The sequence below is a fragment of the Perca fluviatilis genome, chromosome 19 (genome assembly GCF_010015445.1).
Source record: "Perca fluviatilis chromosome 19, GENO_Pfluv_1.0, whole genome shotgun sequence".
Lineage (NCBI taxonomy): Eukaryota > Metazoa > Chordata > Actinopteri > Perciformes > Percidae > Perca > Perca fluviatilis.
This window is the reverse complement of record NC_053130.1, coordinates 11489928-11507923: the sequence shown is the minus strand read 5'-3', so window position 1 is coordinate 11507923 and position 17996 is coordinate 11489928. Positions and strand designations below refer to the sequence as shown.

Sequence of the window (17996 nt, the reverse complement as noted above, 5' to 3'; positions counted from 1 at the left end):
CACACTGTGTTATCTCAGAGAACTTTGATCTGAAACTGTATAAAGAAGACACAAAAAAAAGCACACACACACACACACACACACACTGAGTACATTGACTGGCTAGCTCACTACAGACTTCTCACTTCAGTCCATAAATTGTACGCTGTGTGTAGAAAAGCTATGACTGACAGGACAGAGCAGATGAAGAATTGACGTGACATGAACTTGGACGCTTTGAGAGAGAAGGCTTGTGAGCTGAGACAAGAGGAGGTCTTCAGCTGGACTGGAGTCAAACTATATAACAAAGAGAAGACACGGAGAACAGGGGAACAACAGGAGAGAAACAAAGGCTAAGACTCGTAGAGAGAAAAAGAGAGAAACTGAACAGAAGGAGAAAGAGGGGGTGTTAACCTCTTGACCCTACAAACATCAACCAGCATTTGGTATCATCATGGACACAGACACCAGCCTCAACCGTGCAAACAGCTCTTTACAGGTCAGTTTATTACATTGGATCACAAGGCATTGGTTTTGAGTTGCTCTACTAATATACTGATATACGTTGGTTAAATCAAAACCATGTCTAAACCTTCTGTTGATTCCTTTTATCCCCAACCCCCAAAACCACTGAACTTTAAAACTTAGTCCATACTCTAAAAAACAATTTGATGCTTCATTTATTTATACCTGTTAACATACACATACATGTACCGTATATCTACCTACCTACACGCACATAAACACATGCATACACATAGACACACATGCATACGTACATGCATACACACACACACACACACACACACACACACACACACACACACACACACACACACACACACATTTACACATTTTTTTCTTTTCCATCTTTGTTTCCTTCTATCTATATCAAACCGAATAATAACCCATCCAAACTAGACTTAGTTTATAAGCCCAGGAACCATACAGTCAGTATACAATACTATCACCTCGAGTCCTTTTCGTATCATTCAATATACAGTATTCATTTTAAAAAGTCTCTTAATATTGCTCATTGTTGTACATGATTTCATCTCTTCACTGCAGCTGTTCCATAAATTAACTCCTTTGGTTGTGATGCAGTGATATTTAGCATTTGTTCTTATAACTTTCTTTTGAAATACAAAAGTTTCTCTCATTTGAAACAACCCTTGGATACAGTTCGATAGCTGTTGATTATTTACTTTGTACATGATTTGTGCAGTTTTAAAGTCAACAATATCTTTAGTGCTTTTAGTTTGATGAAAAGTGGATTAATTGGTGCTCTATAAGTGGTTATATTTACAATTCTTATGGCTCTCTTTTCAAGGATGAATATAGGTTCAGTGTTTGTTATGTAAGTGTTTCCCCACACTTCCAAACAGTAATTATGTACAGTACAGGCCAAAAGTTTGGACAAACCTTCTCATTCAATGCGTTTCCTTTTTATTTTCATGACTATTTACACTGTAGATTCTCACTGAAGGCATCAAAACTATGAATGAACACGTGGAATTATGTACTTAACAAAAAAGTGTGAAATAACTGAAAACATGTCTTATATTCTAGTTTCTTCAAAGTAGCCACCCCTTGCTCTGATTACTGTTTTGCACACTCTTGGCATTCTCTTGATGAGCTTCAAGAGGTAGTCACCTGAAATGCACTTGTTGGCCCTTTTGCCTTCACTCTGCGGTCTAGCTCACCCCAAACAATCTCGATTGGCTTCAGGTCCGGTGACTGTGGAGGCCAGGTCATCCGGTGCAGAACTCCATCACTCTCCTTCTTGGTCAAATAGCCCTTACACAGCCTGGAGGTGTGTTTGGGGTCATTGTCCTGTTGAAAAATAAATGATGGTCCAACTAAACGCAAACCGGATGGGATGGCATGTCGCTGTGGTAGTCATGCTGGTTCACTATGCCTTCAATTTTGAATAAATCCCCAACAGTGTCACCAGCAAAGCACCCCCACACCATCACACCTCCTCCTCCATGCTTCATGGTGGGAACCAGGCATGTAGAATCCATCCGTTCACCTTTTCTGCGTCGCACAAAGACACGGCGGTTGGAACCAAAGATCTCAAATTTGGACTCATCAGACCAAAGAACAGATTTCCACTGGTCTAATGTCCATTCCTTGTGTTTCTTGGCCCAAACAAATCTCTTCTGCTTCTTGCCTCTCCTTAGCAGTGGTTTCCTAGCAGTTACTTGACCATGAAGGCTTGATTCGCGCAGTCTCCTCTTAACAGTTGTTCTAGAGATGTGTCTGCTGCTAGAACTCTGTGTGGCATTCATCTGGTCTCTAATCTGAGCTGCTGTTAACTTGCGATTTCTGAGGCTTGTGACTCAGATGAACTTATCCTCAGCAGCAGAGGTGACTCTTGGTCTTCCTTTCCTGGGGCGGTCCTCATGTGAGCCAGTTTCATTGTAGCGCTTGATAGTTTTTGCGACTGCACTTGGGGACACATTCAAAGTTTTCGCAATTTTCTGGACTGACTGACCTTCATTTGTTAAAGTAATGATGGCCACTCGTTTTTCTTTACTTAACTGATTGGTTCTTGCCATAATATGAATTCTAACAGTTGTCCAATAAGGCTGTCGTCTGTGTATCAACCTGACTTCTGCACAACACAACTGATTAATAACAACTGACAACCCCATTAATAAGGGAAAAAATTCCACTAATTAACCCTGACAAGGCACACCTGTGAAGTGAAAACCATTTTAGGTGACTACCTCATGAAGCTCATTGAGAGAACACCAAGGGTTTGCAGTGCTATCAAAAAAGCAAAGGGGGGCTACTTTGAGGAATCTAAAATATAAGACATGTTTTCAGTTATTTCACGCTTTTTTGTTAAGTACATAATTCCATATGTGTTCATTCATAGTTTTGATGCCTTCAGTGAGAATCTACAATGTAAATAGTCATGAAAATAAAGAAAACACATTGAATGAGAAGGTGTGTCCAAACTTTTGGCCTGTACCGTATGGCAGTATGAAGGAACAATACAACGTGTACAATGAGCGTTGATTTAATAGGTATTTGGTTTTATACAGTATTGCAATTGATTTGGATATTTTTGCCTTAATATGATGTGGCCTCCAACATGAATTTTCATCGATTATTACTACCAGCAATTTAAGTTGTTTTACTTTTTCTGTTTCACTGTCATTTGTCATAAGTTTTTTGTGTACATTTTTTGCACAATTCCCAAAAATTTAAAATTTTGTTTTACTTAAGTTCAGTGTTTATTTGCATCAAACCAGCTCTTCATCTTTTTAAATTCATTTCCCACTGTATCCAAGCATTGTTCCAGATTTCCCCCAGAACAGATTAGTGTCATCAGCAAATAAAATGCTTTTCAGTGTTTTTGACACCTCACAATGCAATATTTAAGTTAAACAACAATGGTCCCAACACTGACCCCTGGGGGACCCCACAGGTGATTTTCTTTCACTTTGATTTAAGGTTTTGCAATTCAACATATTGATGTCAGTTATGTAAGTAGCTATTTAACCAAGAAAGTGTAGTCCCGCTAATTCCATATTTGTGTAATTTCATAAGCAATAAATTGTAGTTTACTGTATCAAATGCCTTCCTAAGATCCAAGAATATCCCCACTGCATATGCCGTTATTTCTTCTACAAATTGAATAAGTGCATGTGAAGTTGTCCTATGTAGCCCTGAAACCACATTGCTGATCACACAGTATATTGTGTTTAGTAATGAAGTTGTCGAACCTTGTAGAGAATATTTTTTCTAGTATATTTTATGAATTGTTATGCGTTAGAGGTTTAACAACACAACCAATAATACTTTTGACCATAAACATGTCAATACCATTCCAGTCTGTGGACTTTTACTCTTAATGTTTTAACAGTCTCAATAATTTCTTCTAATAGCATTGGAGACATCATGTTTCCAGCAATATCAGCCATTTTACATGATTTCTACAGTATATACAATGTAACGCATGTCAAACTCAAGGCCACTCTTTGATGGCTAAGTTACTTTTTTGGGGCTTTATGTCGACCAAGCTGTAAGTGAGAAGAGTATATGAGACATGCAGTAATATAGTCAAAGATGTATGACTTTTTCGATTAAATAAAAACATTAAACTAAACATGTCTGGCCCTTGATGTGATTCTTATTTTCCAGTGTGGCCCTTAGTGAAACTGAGTTTGACACCGCTGCTGTACAGTGTACAGTGTGTACATTAGTTGGTGTGAGCATGTGCTGCATTTTGAATCATACGTTTTCAGTCAATACTTTTAATGTTTGGAGAGAGTTATGGATTACATAATGAAAAGTGAAGGAATGAACAATTAGGGTAATTTTTAAATGGACTCTGGACCCTAAAAAGGTCTTAGGCAACTATTTGTGTGTACAAACACACAAGCAGGTACACGCCATGCACCTGCTTGTTGCAACTCAAATGGTTGAGTCACATGCTCATTCATTAAACAAGTAATTAAAACTGTAAAATAAACTAGTTGATGAAGATGATAGGAAGAGCAGATACTTTGATAAGGTAAATTGTGGGTCAATGTTCTCAGTCAATGTTCATAGTCAATGTACACAGTGAGCAGGCAAGCGAAAAACAATTCATTAATTATTATTCAAACATTTGGCAACTTTAAAATTATGATTTCTAAATGATCACTCTTAATGGTCTTCACACAGATTTTATTGCAGTTTGTCCTTTAGAACTGATATGGATACTGATATAGAGTCCTTGCCTCTGCGAAACTTGTTGACCTGTCTACTTTGCTGTCTCTTTAACAGCATCCAGACATCGAGTTGTTCTCGTCTGAAGAAGACAGCAGTCTCTACTTCACCTACAGTGGAGGTTGCAATGAGCTGGAGGTCAACAACCTGCATTATGAGGTAACTAACAGACAGCCTCTCTGCTCTCGTGCACATTTATCTTTTAACTGTTACATGTCTGTACCGTATATATGCATGTTGTATGTGCTCATTTTGTGTGTTTGTGTGTGTGGTCCCAGGTTGACACAGCGGCTCAGATCCCCTGGTATGAGAGGTTATCAGAGTTCAAGTTGCCGTGGGAGATAAACGGAAACAAGCAGATAGCCATCAACAGCCTCAGCCTCCGAGTCCACAGCGGGCAGATGCTGGCCGTCATTGGCAGCTCAGGTGACACAAACTCAAACAAACACACTGCTTTTAAGTATTACCGTTTCTAATCAAGGTAATACATGTAGTCTCCTTGGACAATGTCATCTGTTCCACCTGCCTTTCGGTCAAGCTTGGCTAAAGGCCTCATCTCAGCAGCACTGTTCACATGGAAAATCAAAGCCTCAATTACATGAATATATATATTACACAACAGAGAAAAACAATAAAAACTGTATCTTTCTTTAGACTCCAGCTGCATGAACTAGTAAGAAAGGAAGAAAACAAATCTGCTACGTTTGGAGACTTATCAATGCCCAAGACTTCATGTAGTATATGGAGCACATGCCTCCTAAAACAGCTGACTGCTTTGTTTTAGTTATCTACATATTCTTGACTTGTAAAGTGAGTTTTATTATGTTTTGATGCTTAATTCATTCAATCATCTTTTTCCAGGTTGTGGTAAAACATCTTTGCTGGACATAATAACATGCCGTGACGAGGGCGGTACAATGACGTCCGGTCAGGTTCTGATTAACGGGAAGCCAAACACGCCCCAGCTGGTGAAGAAGAGCATCGCTCATGTCCGCCAAGATGACCGCCTTCTTCCTCACCTCACCGTCCGTGAAACCCTTGTCTTTGTTGCCAAACTGAGGCTCCCCACCCACTTCACACAGGCTCAGAGGGACCAGAGGGTGAGATTAGACTTGATAGACCAACAGGACATGACCATATCCAAACATGCACAGACTTAACACAGCATGAGGACATCTTGTAATACAAACATTGACCTCATACTTGAAATGTCACACTCTGCATATAATCTCCATTTGGACCAAATGTGATTGCAGTGCAATTTCTTATTCCCCACAAAATGTAGTAAGCTGGAATTCTAAACAATATATGATAAACTTTTCTGTGTGTTTTGAATGACACGTTATAAGTTACATGTGACAAACTATGTCACTGCTGTTTTCTGTCACAGGTGGATGATGTCATCGCAGAGCTGCGGCTGCGACAGTGTGCTCACACCAGAGTGGGAAACAACTATGTGAGGGGTGTTTCTGGAGGAGAGAGGAGGAGAGTCAGTATAGCTGTCCAACTTCTTTGGAACCCCGGTGAGAGAAAAAACAGACAAACAACCTCTTAAACTCTTGATTTCCCTTCTTAACTTTTATTATAAACTTTCAGCCTCCCATCTATTGTTTTTTTATATGTGAAACTTGCTTGTAACTATTGTAAATCACAGAATCACAAATTACAAAATCTGGGCCCCATTTAGCAGGCAGATTCACATGTAGATTCTCCTCAAGGGGGAGCCGTTCAGTGATTGATTGTCAGCTCATTTTTGAGTAACCTGCACCACCTAATAGTAGCAGTTTAGGCCTGCAGATGTTAATGTCGCCACCTACAGGCAAAAAAGTAATAGCTGCAATGTTTTTAGCTGCAAAAATAGTCACTCAAGCTAACAATTTTGTCAATGAACAACAGATATGTTATTGATTTAAATAACACCCAGGTTTATAGTTCATCAATATCCATAACCAAACAGCTTATTTTCAATACCTTAGTATTATTTTCTGTTATACAATATTAAGATGTAATATACAAAACAATTATTATAGAGTACCCTCCCCATTTTGAAGTTGTATACACCTATCTGTCTGGCTTTTGATAGAACAGTTGTTTATTGTCTTGACAAGATGAAATCCCAACAGATTTTCAAGCCCTCGTTAAAATCTGGGTCCGCTATTACATCTATCTGGATCCATTCTGCATCTCCACAACCCCTTAACCACCAGTGGATCACCAACAATGTTTTTACATTTCAGGCATTTTGATCCTGGACGAGCCCACGTCAGGTTTGGACAGCTTTACAGCCCACAACCTGGTGATCACACTATCTCGCCTGGCCAGGGGAAACCGTCTGGTCCTACTGTCGGTCCACCAGCCTCGGTCAGATATCTTTCAGCTCTTTGACCTCGTCGTCCTGCTGTCGTCAGGTTCAGCTGTTTACTGTGGCGCTGCTCGTGACATGGTGCCTTACTTCACTGCCCTGGGATACCCCTGCCCACGATACTGCAACCCCTCTGACTTCTATGGTTAGTGTGTGTGTTGAAAGCTGTGAAAACAGAATTAGGTGGTGCTTCTTTCCAGCAAAGTTGTTATCACCAAGAATGGCACATTTCTTTAGCCTGGTCCTACCAGACTTTCGTACATTTCATTTGTACAGAGTCTGGCCACTCTCCATTGACAAGTGTTAACTTCCTTGAAGGCGGGTACTCTGTTGAAGTTTAAAACTATTGGATCTGCCCAGAGCCACTCTGGATCTGCCATAACCAATCGCTAATGTTTGGTCGTGATGTCGGCTTAGCATCACTAGCGTTTGCCTTAGCTAACTCCTTCACCACTAACGGGGCGAGCTGGAAAATCTAACTTTTCCCGAACCATGTGGGGAGGAACTTCTGGATATAGGGCAGCGTTGCCACAACGGACTTAATGTCTTCGCTCGCATCTTTCTCCGCTGCCATTACGGAACTCACCGAAAGTTACCGAACCTCAACGTCATCGTTCTCAGCCACTCCCTCTGTTCGCTGATTGGACCGGTAAAGATTTGACCAGAGAAAACCCAAGAACATACCGCAAACCCAGATGTAGTACTGAAGGAAAATGAAAATTGAACAGAAGTACGTAGGAGGGCGGAGCCAGGCTAACATTTCTTGGTGCCAAAGCGCAAAAGCAGCTTTAAAGTTGTCAACATGTTTTGCATCTGCATCTTAATGATAAATACTATAACTCTTTAAACATCCATGGTGTCAAATGTGACCCATTCCTCTTTATAAACCTTTTTACTTTTTCAAGCCTCATTTTGTTGGTGTGTATGTGTGTGTGTGTCCAGTTGACCTGATCAGTATAGACCGGCGTAGTCCGGAGCGAGAGGCCGAGTGTTTGGAGCGGTCCAGAGTTCTGGCTGAGCAGTTAATGGAAAAGGTCCGAGACACAGGCGATCACATGTGGAAATCAGCTGGGACAAACACAGCACTGACACAAACTGAAAGGTAGCTGTGTGTTTAGGTTTGCCTTCTTTTCTTCACCTTTTCTTTATCTATACATTCACACGTTTCCAAACTTTTATCTTGTTTGCACTTATGTCCTACAATTTTTTATCTACTGTAGTTCTTCTTTCATTACCTTCCCTCTCCTTTACAATGACATAACTTTGTATAAATGCAGGGGTTGCGGTCTCAGTTATCTAAGCAGCAGCTACGCAGCTACATGGCACTTACGGGTTGCTTGGACAACTTTCTACCCAACAACTCAACAGTGTTTTGAGTGACCCATTTCAGAGGCAAATGTCTTTGTGGTTAAGTTTTACCTGTGGACGCAAAACTCAGGACATTTTAAAGTGAACTTTCTAGAGATTCATCCTTTAATGTTAATAATTTATGAGAAACTCGGTCCAGTGTGCTAACCCAGACAACATGACCCACTGTTTTCCTGCCTGCAGCCCTCAGCAGCTGAGCAAAGTAATCACCATTTCCAATCAAAAAAACAGACTGCCTGGCAGACTACACCAGTTTACGACCCTCATCAGGTAAGACCAACTCACACTTATGTATTACAGCGGTGGTTGCTGACCGTTTTGTCCATTGTACCTCCACAACCCTGTCACATGAGTTCAAGTACCCCTTTATCGACACTTGTCATGTTTACAATATGTTCATTTAAACTGATTTTAAACTGGATGTTATTTAATACTATTATTTATATAAAAGGATGGATATTATTTAAAAAAAAAATGTATACAAGATACAGTGATCCTGGAATTGTCAATCTTTAGGCTTGATCTCTTTTGTCTTTTTTTGATAGTTTGATTAGTTTAGCATTTGTCTTTCTACTACTTTTCAATCATTTATCTTTACGCTACTTTTAGCCTTGCATTTTGATTTCTCTGCTCAGTGCAAAGTTTTCATGAACTTTCAATGGCAGCAGGTGGTGTTTTGGTGCTACAATAAATATACTAAAGATCAGCCTTACAACCATTTGTAATCTGTTTTGTGTGTTTATTGGCCTCCCCTCCTTTCGTCTCCCTCAGGCGTCACATGTATAATGACTTCAGAGACCTGGTCACCTTATTGGTCCACGGCTTCGAGGCCCTCCTCATGTCACTGCTGGTCGGTTTTCTCTACTACGGGGCAGGAGAAGAGCGTCTGTCCATTCAGGACACAGTGGCCCTCCTCTACATGATCGGAGCTCTCACCCCATTCGCTGTGGTGCTGGACGTCATAGCTAAATGTGAGTAACGTTTGTTTGCGAGGATGAAAGTCAAAGTCGGTCTGCAAGGTGTTAATTCACTTTCAAATTTAATCTAATCTGATGTTATCTAATCTTCTAAGCATGTAAAAGCATAGCCACTTTTAACAAGCAACACAAAACATTGTATACAGACAACCTGAAACAAATGAAGAAAACTACACAAAACAAAACAAAAACATATTTTCCATATAATAATTGTATGAAAAGGAAAGAAAAGAACCAGAATTCATTAAAAGTGAAAAACTGTAACAAGACAAACCAGCCAGAGGTAAGATGGTTTGGAACAGTTGGCAAAGTTATCAAAAATGTATAAAGAAGAGTAAAGCAATTCATGTTGAGATGATCTGTCTACACATTTATTTATGTGTGAGTGTGTGTGTGTGTGTGTGTGTGTGTGTGTGTGTGTGTGTGTGTAGTTGTTGGGACTGTATTATTATGCCTCTGTATTTGTTAAAAAAGAGACAATAAACAGAGGCATTAAGGATCATTGTGGAAGAGTGGACATCGTGTTCTTGGATCCTGAGTTATATTATAATCAATCACAACAATTGCAGAGATGGCAAGACTGAGTCCAGCCAACAGCCATTAAAGGACAAATCCGGTGCAAAATGAACCTAGGGGTTAATAACACATGTGTACCAAGTTGACCGTTCTCTGGGATATGTTTTCATGCTAATCGAATGTGACCAGTTTTATCGCAAACCGCTAATTAGCTTATAACGCTAGTTGTCGGGGCACGGGTAAAGTAAAAAGAAATCACTATTTCTATACCACTAACAAGGCTCAAAATAGCACCACACTTCCACGGTAGCATAATGAGGGTCCCTACATGTAAACGCAAACATTGAGAACGTTGTAAGTGTAAAGGCAGTTTATTAAAAAGATAGTTTAGAAAGACAGTGCCGTTTACGTTTACAGGCGCCATCTTGGGAAAACACTGACTGGTCGTGACGGTTTTCCCAAGATGGCGCTCTCGCCTGTATACATAAAAGTAATTGAAGAAGAGTTGCAATGTGTAAGGCCTGATATCAGAGGTTATATTGCTGCAGCTCAACAAACTAACTTACTGTTCTCTGCAGGTCACACAGAGAGAGCCATGCTCTACCACGAGCTGGAGGACGGCATGTACTCTGTCACCTCCTACTTCTTTGCCAAGGTAAACCACAGTGATAAAACTGTATCTCCAGTAGGGGTCAGTCTTGATCCATGCTGCAGTCACACTTTAGTGTAATGTACAGTACTGTAATGTGGAGTTGAAAAGCATGTGTATGTGTGTTTTTCTGCATTTCTGTCTGTTCTGTGTATTTAAACATATTCTTACTCCCAGGTCCTGGGAGAGTTACCAGAGCACTGCGTGTTCACCCTGGTGTACGGCCTGCCCATCTATTGGCTGGCCGGTCTTAACGAGGCTCCGGAACGTTTCCTGCTAAACGTCCTGCTGGTGTGGCTGATGGTTTACTGCAGCCGAGCCATGGCTCTGTTTGTAGCAGCTGCGTTGCCCACCCTGCAGACCTCAGCATTCATGGGCAACGCCTTGTTCACGGTCTTCTACTTGACCGGAGGTTTTGTCATCAGCCTGGAGAATATGTGGCTTGGTGAGAGGAGATGGATTCATTGTCCTTAGTTAAAAGATGTGTGAGGATAGAGAACCGCTTGGGGGAAAAGAAAAGATGCTGGTCAGTATGTGATGTTTATACCTGCATGTTTTTGATTCCCCAGTGGCCTCGTGGCTCTCTCACGCCTCCTTCATGCGTTGGGGTTTTGAGGGCATGCTGCAGGTACAGTTCAGAGGCAACAAGTACCCCGTCACCATTAGAAACATCACCATCCAGGTTGACGGCATACACGTGAGTTAGAAACAAACACACAAATACAGAATCATACATGGGTGTTAATCAAACAGTTCCACATTGTCCATTTGTCAATTCTTCTGTGCAGATGTGTTGGATGATAACATCAACTTAGAAACAAAAGAAAAAAATCCCGCACTCTGCTCTTTTTTTCCCCCCAAAAGTACAAATTTCCTTTTATTAGAGTTAGTGTTTTCACTCCAAGGAATAAATGTTGAAAACTACAATATTGGGCAATAATTGTAAATAAATAAACCACAATTAACTATTATAGCTATTAAAATCAAAGTACTGGACATGGACAAACCAACATCTTTCTAATCCTGTAACTGTCTGTGTTTGTCTTTGAGGTGGTGGAGGCCATGAACATGAACCAGTACCCTCTGTACTCGTGCTATCTGGTCCTGCTGGCAGTCTGTCTGGTCTTCATGGCGCTCTATTATGTGTCCCTAAAATTCATCAAACAGAAGTCCAGTCAGGACTGGTGAACACATCTGGACCATTTCCAACAATCAGACCAAACGCTGTCTGATATCACCCACACATCAGTCAGGTTTTCAACTTTAGGAAGTGTTTTTTTTTGCAGCAGCAGCAGTGGAACGAAGTGGGTTCTAGTTTGACTGGTTTGACAATCTAGCCATGCTTTCCATTGTTATTCTGCTGTTCTTATTAGGATGTTTAACAGTAAAAAAAAAAGTGCTTCATTTAGGGGAGAAAAACACAATGTATGTTTTGAATTGACCTTTTCACAATAATCTCAAAATCAGAAACTCCTGCACTCCACACTTTAATGGTATAAATGTGAAATAACCCTTCTCCTAAAGTCACCCTTCTTGATGTCTAAAATAATTCCTAAAAGTGCAGCAATTTCTCCCATCTTTGACTAGTCAATAAATCTCAACATATACCTAACAGTTTAAAGATGGGAATATTTGGAATTTGGGTAAGAAAATAAGTTTTGGAGGAGCACTTGTTGCAGTACTGCTGTCTGCTGCTGGATGGCAGCATAGCACTGCACTAACATCAAAGTTAAAATGATAAATTTCTTTCTCTCCCTCTCTTCTCTGTCTTGGCAAATGATTAGAGCGCCACTTTGGCAGATACCCATCTACAGCTTTTGCTTGTTCCATTTTCAATCTTCTTTTTTTCTACAGCTTTATCTTTTTTTCTATATGTAAGGTTATTAAGCTTAACAATGTGTGTGCCAGTATAGGGAGCACTGGAGAAAAAAAAAAGCCTAGTAGAGATTTAGTAAATCACACTCAGAAAAAAAGAGCTTGTACTTGTGTCCTCATAGATTGAAGATTATGTAACCAGTGTGTTTTTGCACTGGTGCAAAAGCCTGATATAAATATTTTACTGACGTGGTATGAGTCCAAATTAGTAAAGTATTAAGTAAAGCTGCTCCACTTGAGCATGTTTTATTTTTGTCTTCATACTCTCTCTGCTATCCTTTGACCTGATTATACAGTTCAATGGCGTTTTATTTCAGCACCACACAAAACCCTTAGAAATGGTTCTTCATGTAAAATCATTAAGGAAATATTTGGTGCATGTAACACCATAAAAAAAAAAAAAGTCCTGCAATTTTACCCATTCATGTCAACTGTACTCATTTTTATTAACTTACGCAACGTTACAAAAGGCAAAACATTGCAAAAACTAACAACAAAAGTTCCCGATGACGGTGTTACTTCTCGTGCGTCTTAATTTGTATCACAAATAAGATCCACAGTCCGGGCTGACCCTCTGATGTCAACAGCACAGCAGCTTGTGTTACATAAGCCAGGAATATCTTAGGCCAGGATCGGAGACCATAGAGCACATGTGTAAAACTCAAGGCCCGTGGGCCAAATCCGGCCCCTTGCAGATTTAGATCCGGCCTGTATATCAATTTGGGTTCACAATACATTTTGGCCCACCTAGTTGTGCGCCAAACCAAAAACACAGGAGTGTTTTTTAAACTGCGATTACCTGACATTCAAAGCAGAACATGGCAGATTTGCCAACTCTGACACTTAGAAATTCCCCCAGAAGCAGAGAGTTTTCATATTCAGGCTGAGAACAAGTTGTTAAAAAAAATGTATCATTGTTTTGCTTGATTAGCTAAATTCTATGATGGCTAAGGTACTCTTTTGATGACTTTTGTAGGGCTTCATGTCAACAAAAATGTGACAAAGCGCGTACAAAAATGTCAGAAAAAGCAACAAATTTACAAAAAGGTAACAAATGTCTGAGAAAGGCACAAAAAAGTCGGAACAAACAAACAAAAATGAGGAAAAAAGCTACCAAAATGTTAAAACAAAAAGTGACATGTGGTAACAAAAGCATGTTAATAAACTCTACATGTCTGGCCCTTGGTGTGATTCTCTTTCTCCAGTGTGTTCCTTAGTGAAAATGAATTGGACACCCCTGCCATAGAAGGTTCAGCCAAGCGGAGGAAGGCTGCAGATGCAGGTCAGGGGACAGAAGAGCCTAGCATAGGGTTAGACTGCATAAGACATGTCATGCCAGTAATCTTTTGCATTTGTTCTGTGTGAACATATTTTATTGTAAAACAAGTAGACGCTTTAAGAGCAGAGCTAGTTTAGGGTGAGGATGTTTTTTTTGTTTAACCGTTTGTAGCGTAAGGGTATGTGTGGGTATGTGACATACAATTCTTGAGAAAAATTAGGGCATTACCTGTCCCAAATCCATAGAACATACTAATTCTGAGCAGGTATTGAGAATGTAGTGTGTTCACACTGAAAAAAAGTAACATAATAAAGGACACTTGATTTATGCAGACCTCAGCATTCATGGGCAACGCCTTGTTCACGGTCTTCTACTTGACCGGAGGTTTTGTCATCAGCCTGGAGAATATGTGGCTTGGTGAGAGGAGATGGACTCATTGTCCTTAGTTAAAAGATGTGTGAGGATAGAGAACCGCTTGGGGGAAAAGAAAAGATGCTGGTCAGTATGTGAGGTTTATACCTGCATGTTTTTTGACTCCCCGGTAGCCTCGTGGCTCACTCACGCCTCCTTCATGCGTTGGGGTTTTGAGGGCATGCTGCAGGTACAGTGAAGAGGCAACAAGTACCCCGTCACCATTAGAAACATCACCATCCAGCTTGTGTTACATAAGCCAGGAATATCTTACGCCAGGATTGGAGACCATAGAGGGTTCAGCCAAGCGGAGGAAGGCTGCAGATGCAGGTCAGGGGACAGAAGAGCCTAGAGGATGTTTTTTTTTACTGTTTGTAGTGTAAGGGGATGTGTGGGTATGTGACATACATTTCTTGAGAAGAATTAGGGTATTACCTGTTCCAAATCCATAGAACATACTAATTCTGAGCAGGTTTTGAGAATATAGTGTGTTCACACTGAAAAAAAGTAACATAATAAAGGACACTTGATTTTTGAGTGTGCTTTTAATGTGGAAAAGGGTGGAAAAAGTGTTGATTATTTACTTAAGTACTAATAGCAAAATGTAAAATTATCCCATTTAAAGTAAGTCTTACATTTAAAAGTGTAATTAAATTAAAGCACAGAAGTATTGATAATTTAATTTACAGTAAAAGTACTCATTATGCAGCAGAACGGCTCCTGTCAGTGTCATATTACTACAAATATTATGAGTGTACCATTACTGAAGCGTTTTAATGTTGTAGCTGATCAAGAAAGAGCTAATTTTTACTAATTCTATACTTTGGGGTAGTTTGATCTGTAACAATGCATATAATTTTATAGCGTTCATAGGTTTTGTGTGAACAATTTTAATCTGTAAAGTAATATGCAACCATGGTAGTCCGATAAATGTAGTGGAGTAAATATTACAATATTTCCCTCTGACATGTAGTGAAGTGTAAAATAGCGTAAAATGGAAATACTCTGTTCGCTACTTTCCAACACTGAGCTGCATATAAAGCGCTTATGTATTCTGAATTACAGAGAACATGTTTAATAAAACAGTTCCAGTAACACCTCCAAACGTTTTTTCATCTGTGAAGTGTAATTTGCAGTTTGATGCATGTTGATTTCTTGGGTTCTAACTGCATGAACAGTATACTATAAAGATTAGCATAGTGCTGCATACACTACTTACAGTTTGGAATTGGGACACAGATATTGTGTTGTCTTAGCAGGAAAGGCACAGGTGTCATTGATAACCTTACTGCATTCTAGTTTTGGCCTTGTTATTGTGCATACAGACTCTTTGGGACACATCAATGGAGCGGAGTCATTGCTAATGTAATTAGCTCCACTTGTGCCTTACCTGCTGCCCTAAAAAAAAAAAAAAGAGAGTTAATTGTACCACTAAATACCTTTTAAACCACACAAAGACTCGGGCTCAGAATGTGACATTTATTAGCATAAATACTTCTGTACATTCCCAACATCATCATCATCATCATCATCATCATCAATATTCTCAATAGCACAGTGGACAGAGTCTATCATCCAACAGTTATAACACAATACTCAACATTTCAGCTCAGACAATTTATATATAAAAAAAAAAAAGACAAACGAGGAAAACCGTGGGATTTGGATGGAGGTGAGGAGGATGATTCTTTATGCCTCAGCTGTCGTCTGGGCTTTTGCCGCTCTCTCTTTCAGCTTGTCTGCATAAAACTTAAAGGACTCCTGGAAAGAGAAAGAATGATTTAGCATCAAACATATACAAAACAAATAAATAAATGCTCACCTGCCATATAGTGAGGCTGTACGGTGTGTGTGTGTGTGTGTGTGTGTGTGTGTGTGTGCGTGCGTATTTCTATCTCGGCTCTTTCCAAAAGTAAGCAGCAGTGGAGCCCTCCTGGGTCTGTCTAAATAGTCTCCACTCTCCAACCAGGTTGTCTTGTTTCATCTTTAAATCCCCATTAATACACAAATTAGGGATTTGTAGCACACTCCCCAAACACACACTCACTCACTCTTTGCCTCTGTTCCTGGCTAATTAATCAGTGTTTTGATCCAAAGTGTTGGCTGGGTGCTTTTTGGAGGGGAGAAGGTGAGAGCTTTTCTGCAGATTACACCAGCTTCTTTCATTTTATGTTTGCTTATTAATGCTAACAAATAGCTGTGTTCACGAGAGAGAGAGAGAGAGAGAGAGAGAGAGAGAGAGAGAGAGATATTCTGGCAGGAGGTTGAAACACTTTCAAAAAGGGTCTGTTCACTCTAATAACAATAACATATTTTCTCACTAAATGCGGTTTTCTTTGTCCCAGTTTTGAGCTGTATGTCTGACACTGTGGCAGGTTTTTATTTCTGGTGCTCAAAGCAATTAGAAATTAAATTAGTGAAATTCAATGGCAACATTTCTTTATAGAAACAGTGGCCCTGATACTTTGGATAATCCACAAATCTCACTGAACATTGGGACTACTTTCTACTGAAGAAATAGTCCCTATAAAAACTGTTGAGGACTGTATTTTGTGGATTATCCATAGTAATATCCATAACATTTTCATATTCTCATAATAAATCTCTCTTTTTCTATGATGTTTGCCTGTATCTTATTTCCAAGTCAAATGAAGCAAACTCTCTTAATTACTGCCTAAACATATTTTAAATTGCTCGTTTCAAATTGATGAATTCATGAAATGTGATGCTTAGCGTAATCAACGCCCCCAAATTGCTAAATACTGCGTAAAAAAGGAGAACTTCACTCTGTGGAGCTTCAGGATGATCAAACATATTCAGCAGCATCAATTGTCGAGAAATATTACGATTGTCAAAGCCATTCTCGTAAACATGGTATTAATTGATTTTGTTGAGATAAACTCCATATTAACTCAGATTTATGCATTCCACATTTTGTTTTCTTATTATGTGCACATGACTCGTACGAGAGGTATGGAGCCACTCGTAAATTTAATTCGAACCTAAGAGAAAATTCTATGAAACAAAATCTCTGAAAGTTCTCTTAAATCACTCGTACATGCCACTTAAGAACAAATCCGTTTGCACGTTTCTGCTGTGGAAAAATGTTTGCGTGAAGGGTGCAGCAACCGCTACTGTATATAGATGGAGAGGAGAGGAGGGAGAACAACGAAGACAGGTGGGTGAGATGTGTTTATAGAAACTTCTGAACACCGTGACATGTTCACCTTTCCCTCTCCTTGCAACTCCTCTGGCTCTCCTTTGCTTATAAAACCCAGCAATCACTTAACTATCCTGACATCCATTGAATAATGCAGCAGCTTCTCTGCCTTCATCCCTCTTTCTCCTTCTATCTTTGCACTGCAGGTGAGTGTTGGGAAGGTAAGAGGTGGGCTTCGTTCTACACCTGCCTCGAGGGGACAGCACAGTAAAGTGCTGGGGCTGAGAGGGCTGTGAGTGTGTGTCTGTTTATGAGTGTGTGAGTCCACTGCCAAAAATAGGACTACATCAAGTTACAAAATGTGCAGAAATGCTCAAAAACACACAGAGCAAGAAACAGTGAGCGGCTATTGCAGTGACACCATCTCGCTTACACAACAGCACACACACACACACACACACACACACAAACACACACACACGGCTAGTTACAGGCCTGTTTATATTGAACTATCCTGAGCAGGCAGACTGCTCTGTCACATTACTATGGCACATACAGACCACAGCGCACACACACAATGGCACGTATTAGGGCGCCAGCCGGACGACTGCCAGCACCAGTTTAGGATCTGTGTTGTGTGCGTGCGTTTGTATTTGTACACAGATCTGTTCATAATATGTTGTTCAAGTCTTGAA

The 17996-nt window shown here is 40.0% G+C and overlaps 2 protein-coding genes across 2 annotated transcripts in view; one reads left to right on the top strand and one right to left on the bottom strand.

Annotated features, from left to right (window-relative positions):
* The first annotated feature begins 217 nt into the window (after positions 1–217).
* On the top strand, positions 218–12854 carry abcg8 (ATP-binding cassette, sub-family G (WHITE), member 8). Its single transcript, XM_039783268.1, has 13 exons — positions 218–478; positions 4762–4863; positions 4983–5130; positions 5566–5804; positions 6095–6227; positions 6942–7211; positions 8009–8168; positions 8618–8704; positions 9206–9405; positions 10506–10582; positions 10754–11021; positions 11146–11273; positions 11627–12854. Exons 1-13 carry the CDS (start codon positions 434–436, stop codon positions 11762–11764), a joined length of 1995 nt encoding a protein of 664 aa, XP_039639202.1. The 5' UTR covers positions 218–433; the 3' UTR covers positions 11765–12854.
* A 2751-nt stretch (positions 12855–15605) lies between these two features.
* Positions 15606–17996, bottom strand: part of lrpprc (leucine-rich pentatricopeptide repeat containing) — a 57719-nt gene continuing 55328 nt past the window's right edge. The window contains exon 38 of the mRNA XM_039783267.1: positions 15606–15902. Within this exon, the coding sequence (XP_039639201.1) occupies positions 15831–15902 (72 nt within the window). The 3' untranslated portion in view covers positions 15606–15830. The remainder of the gene's footprint in view (positions 15903–17996) is intronic.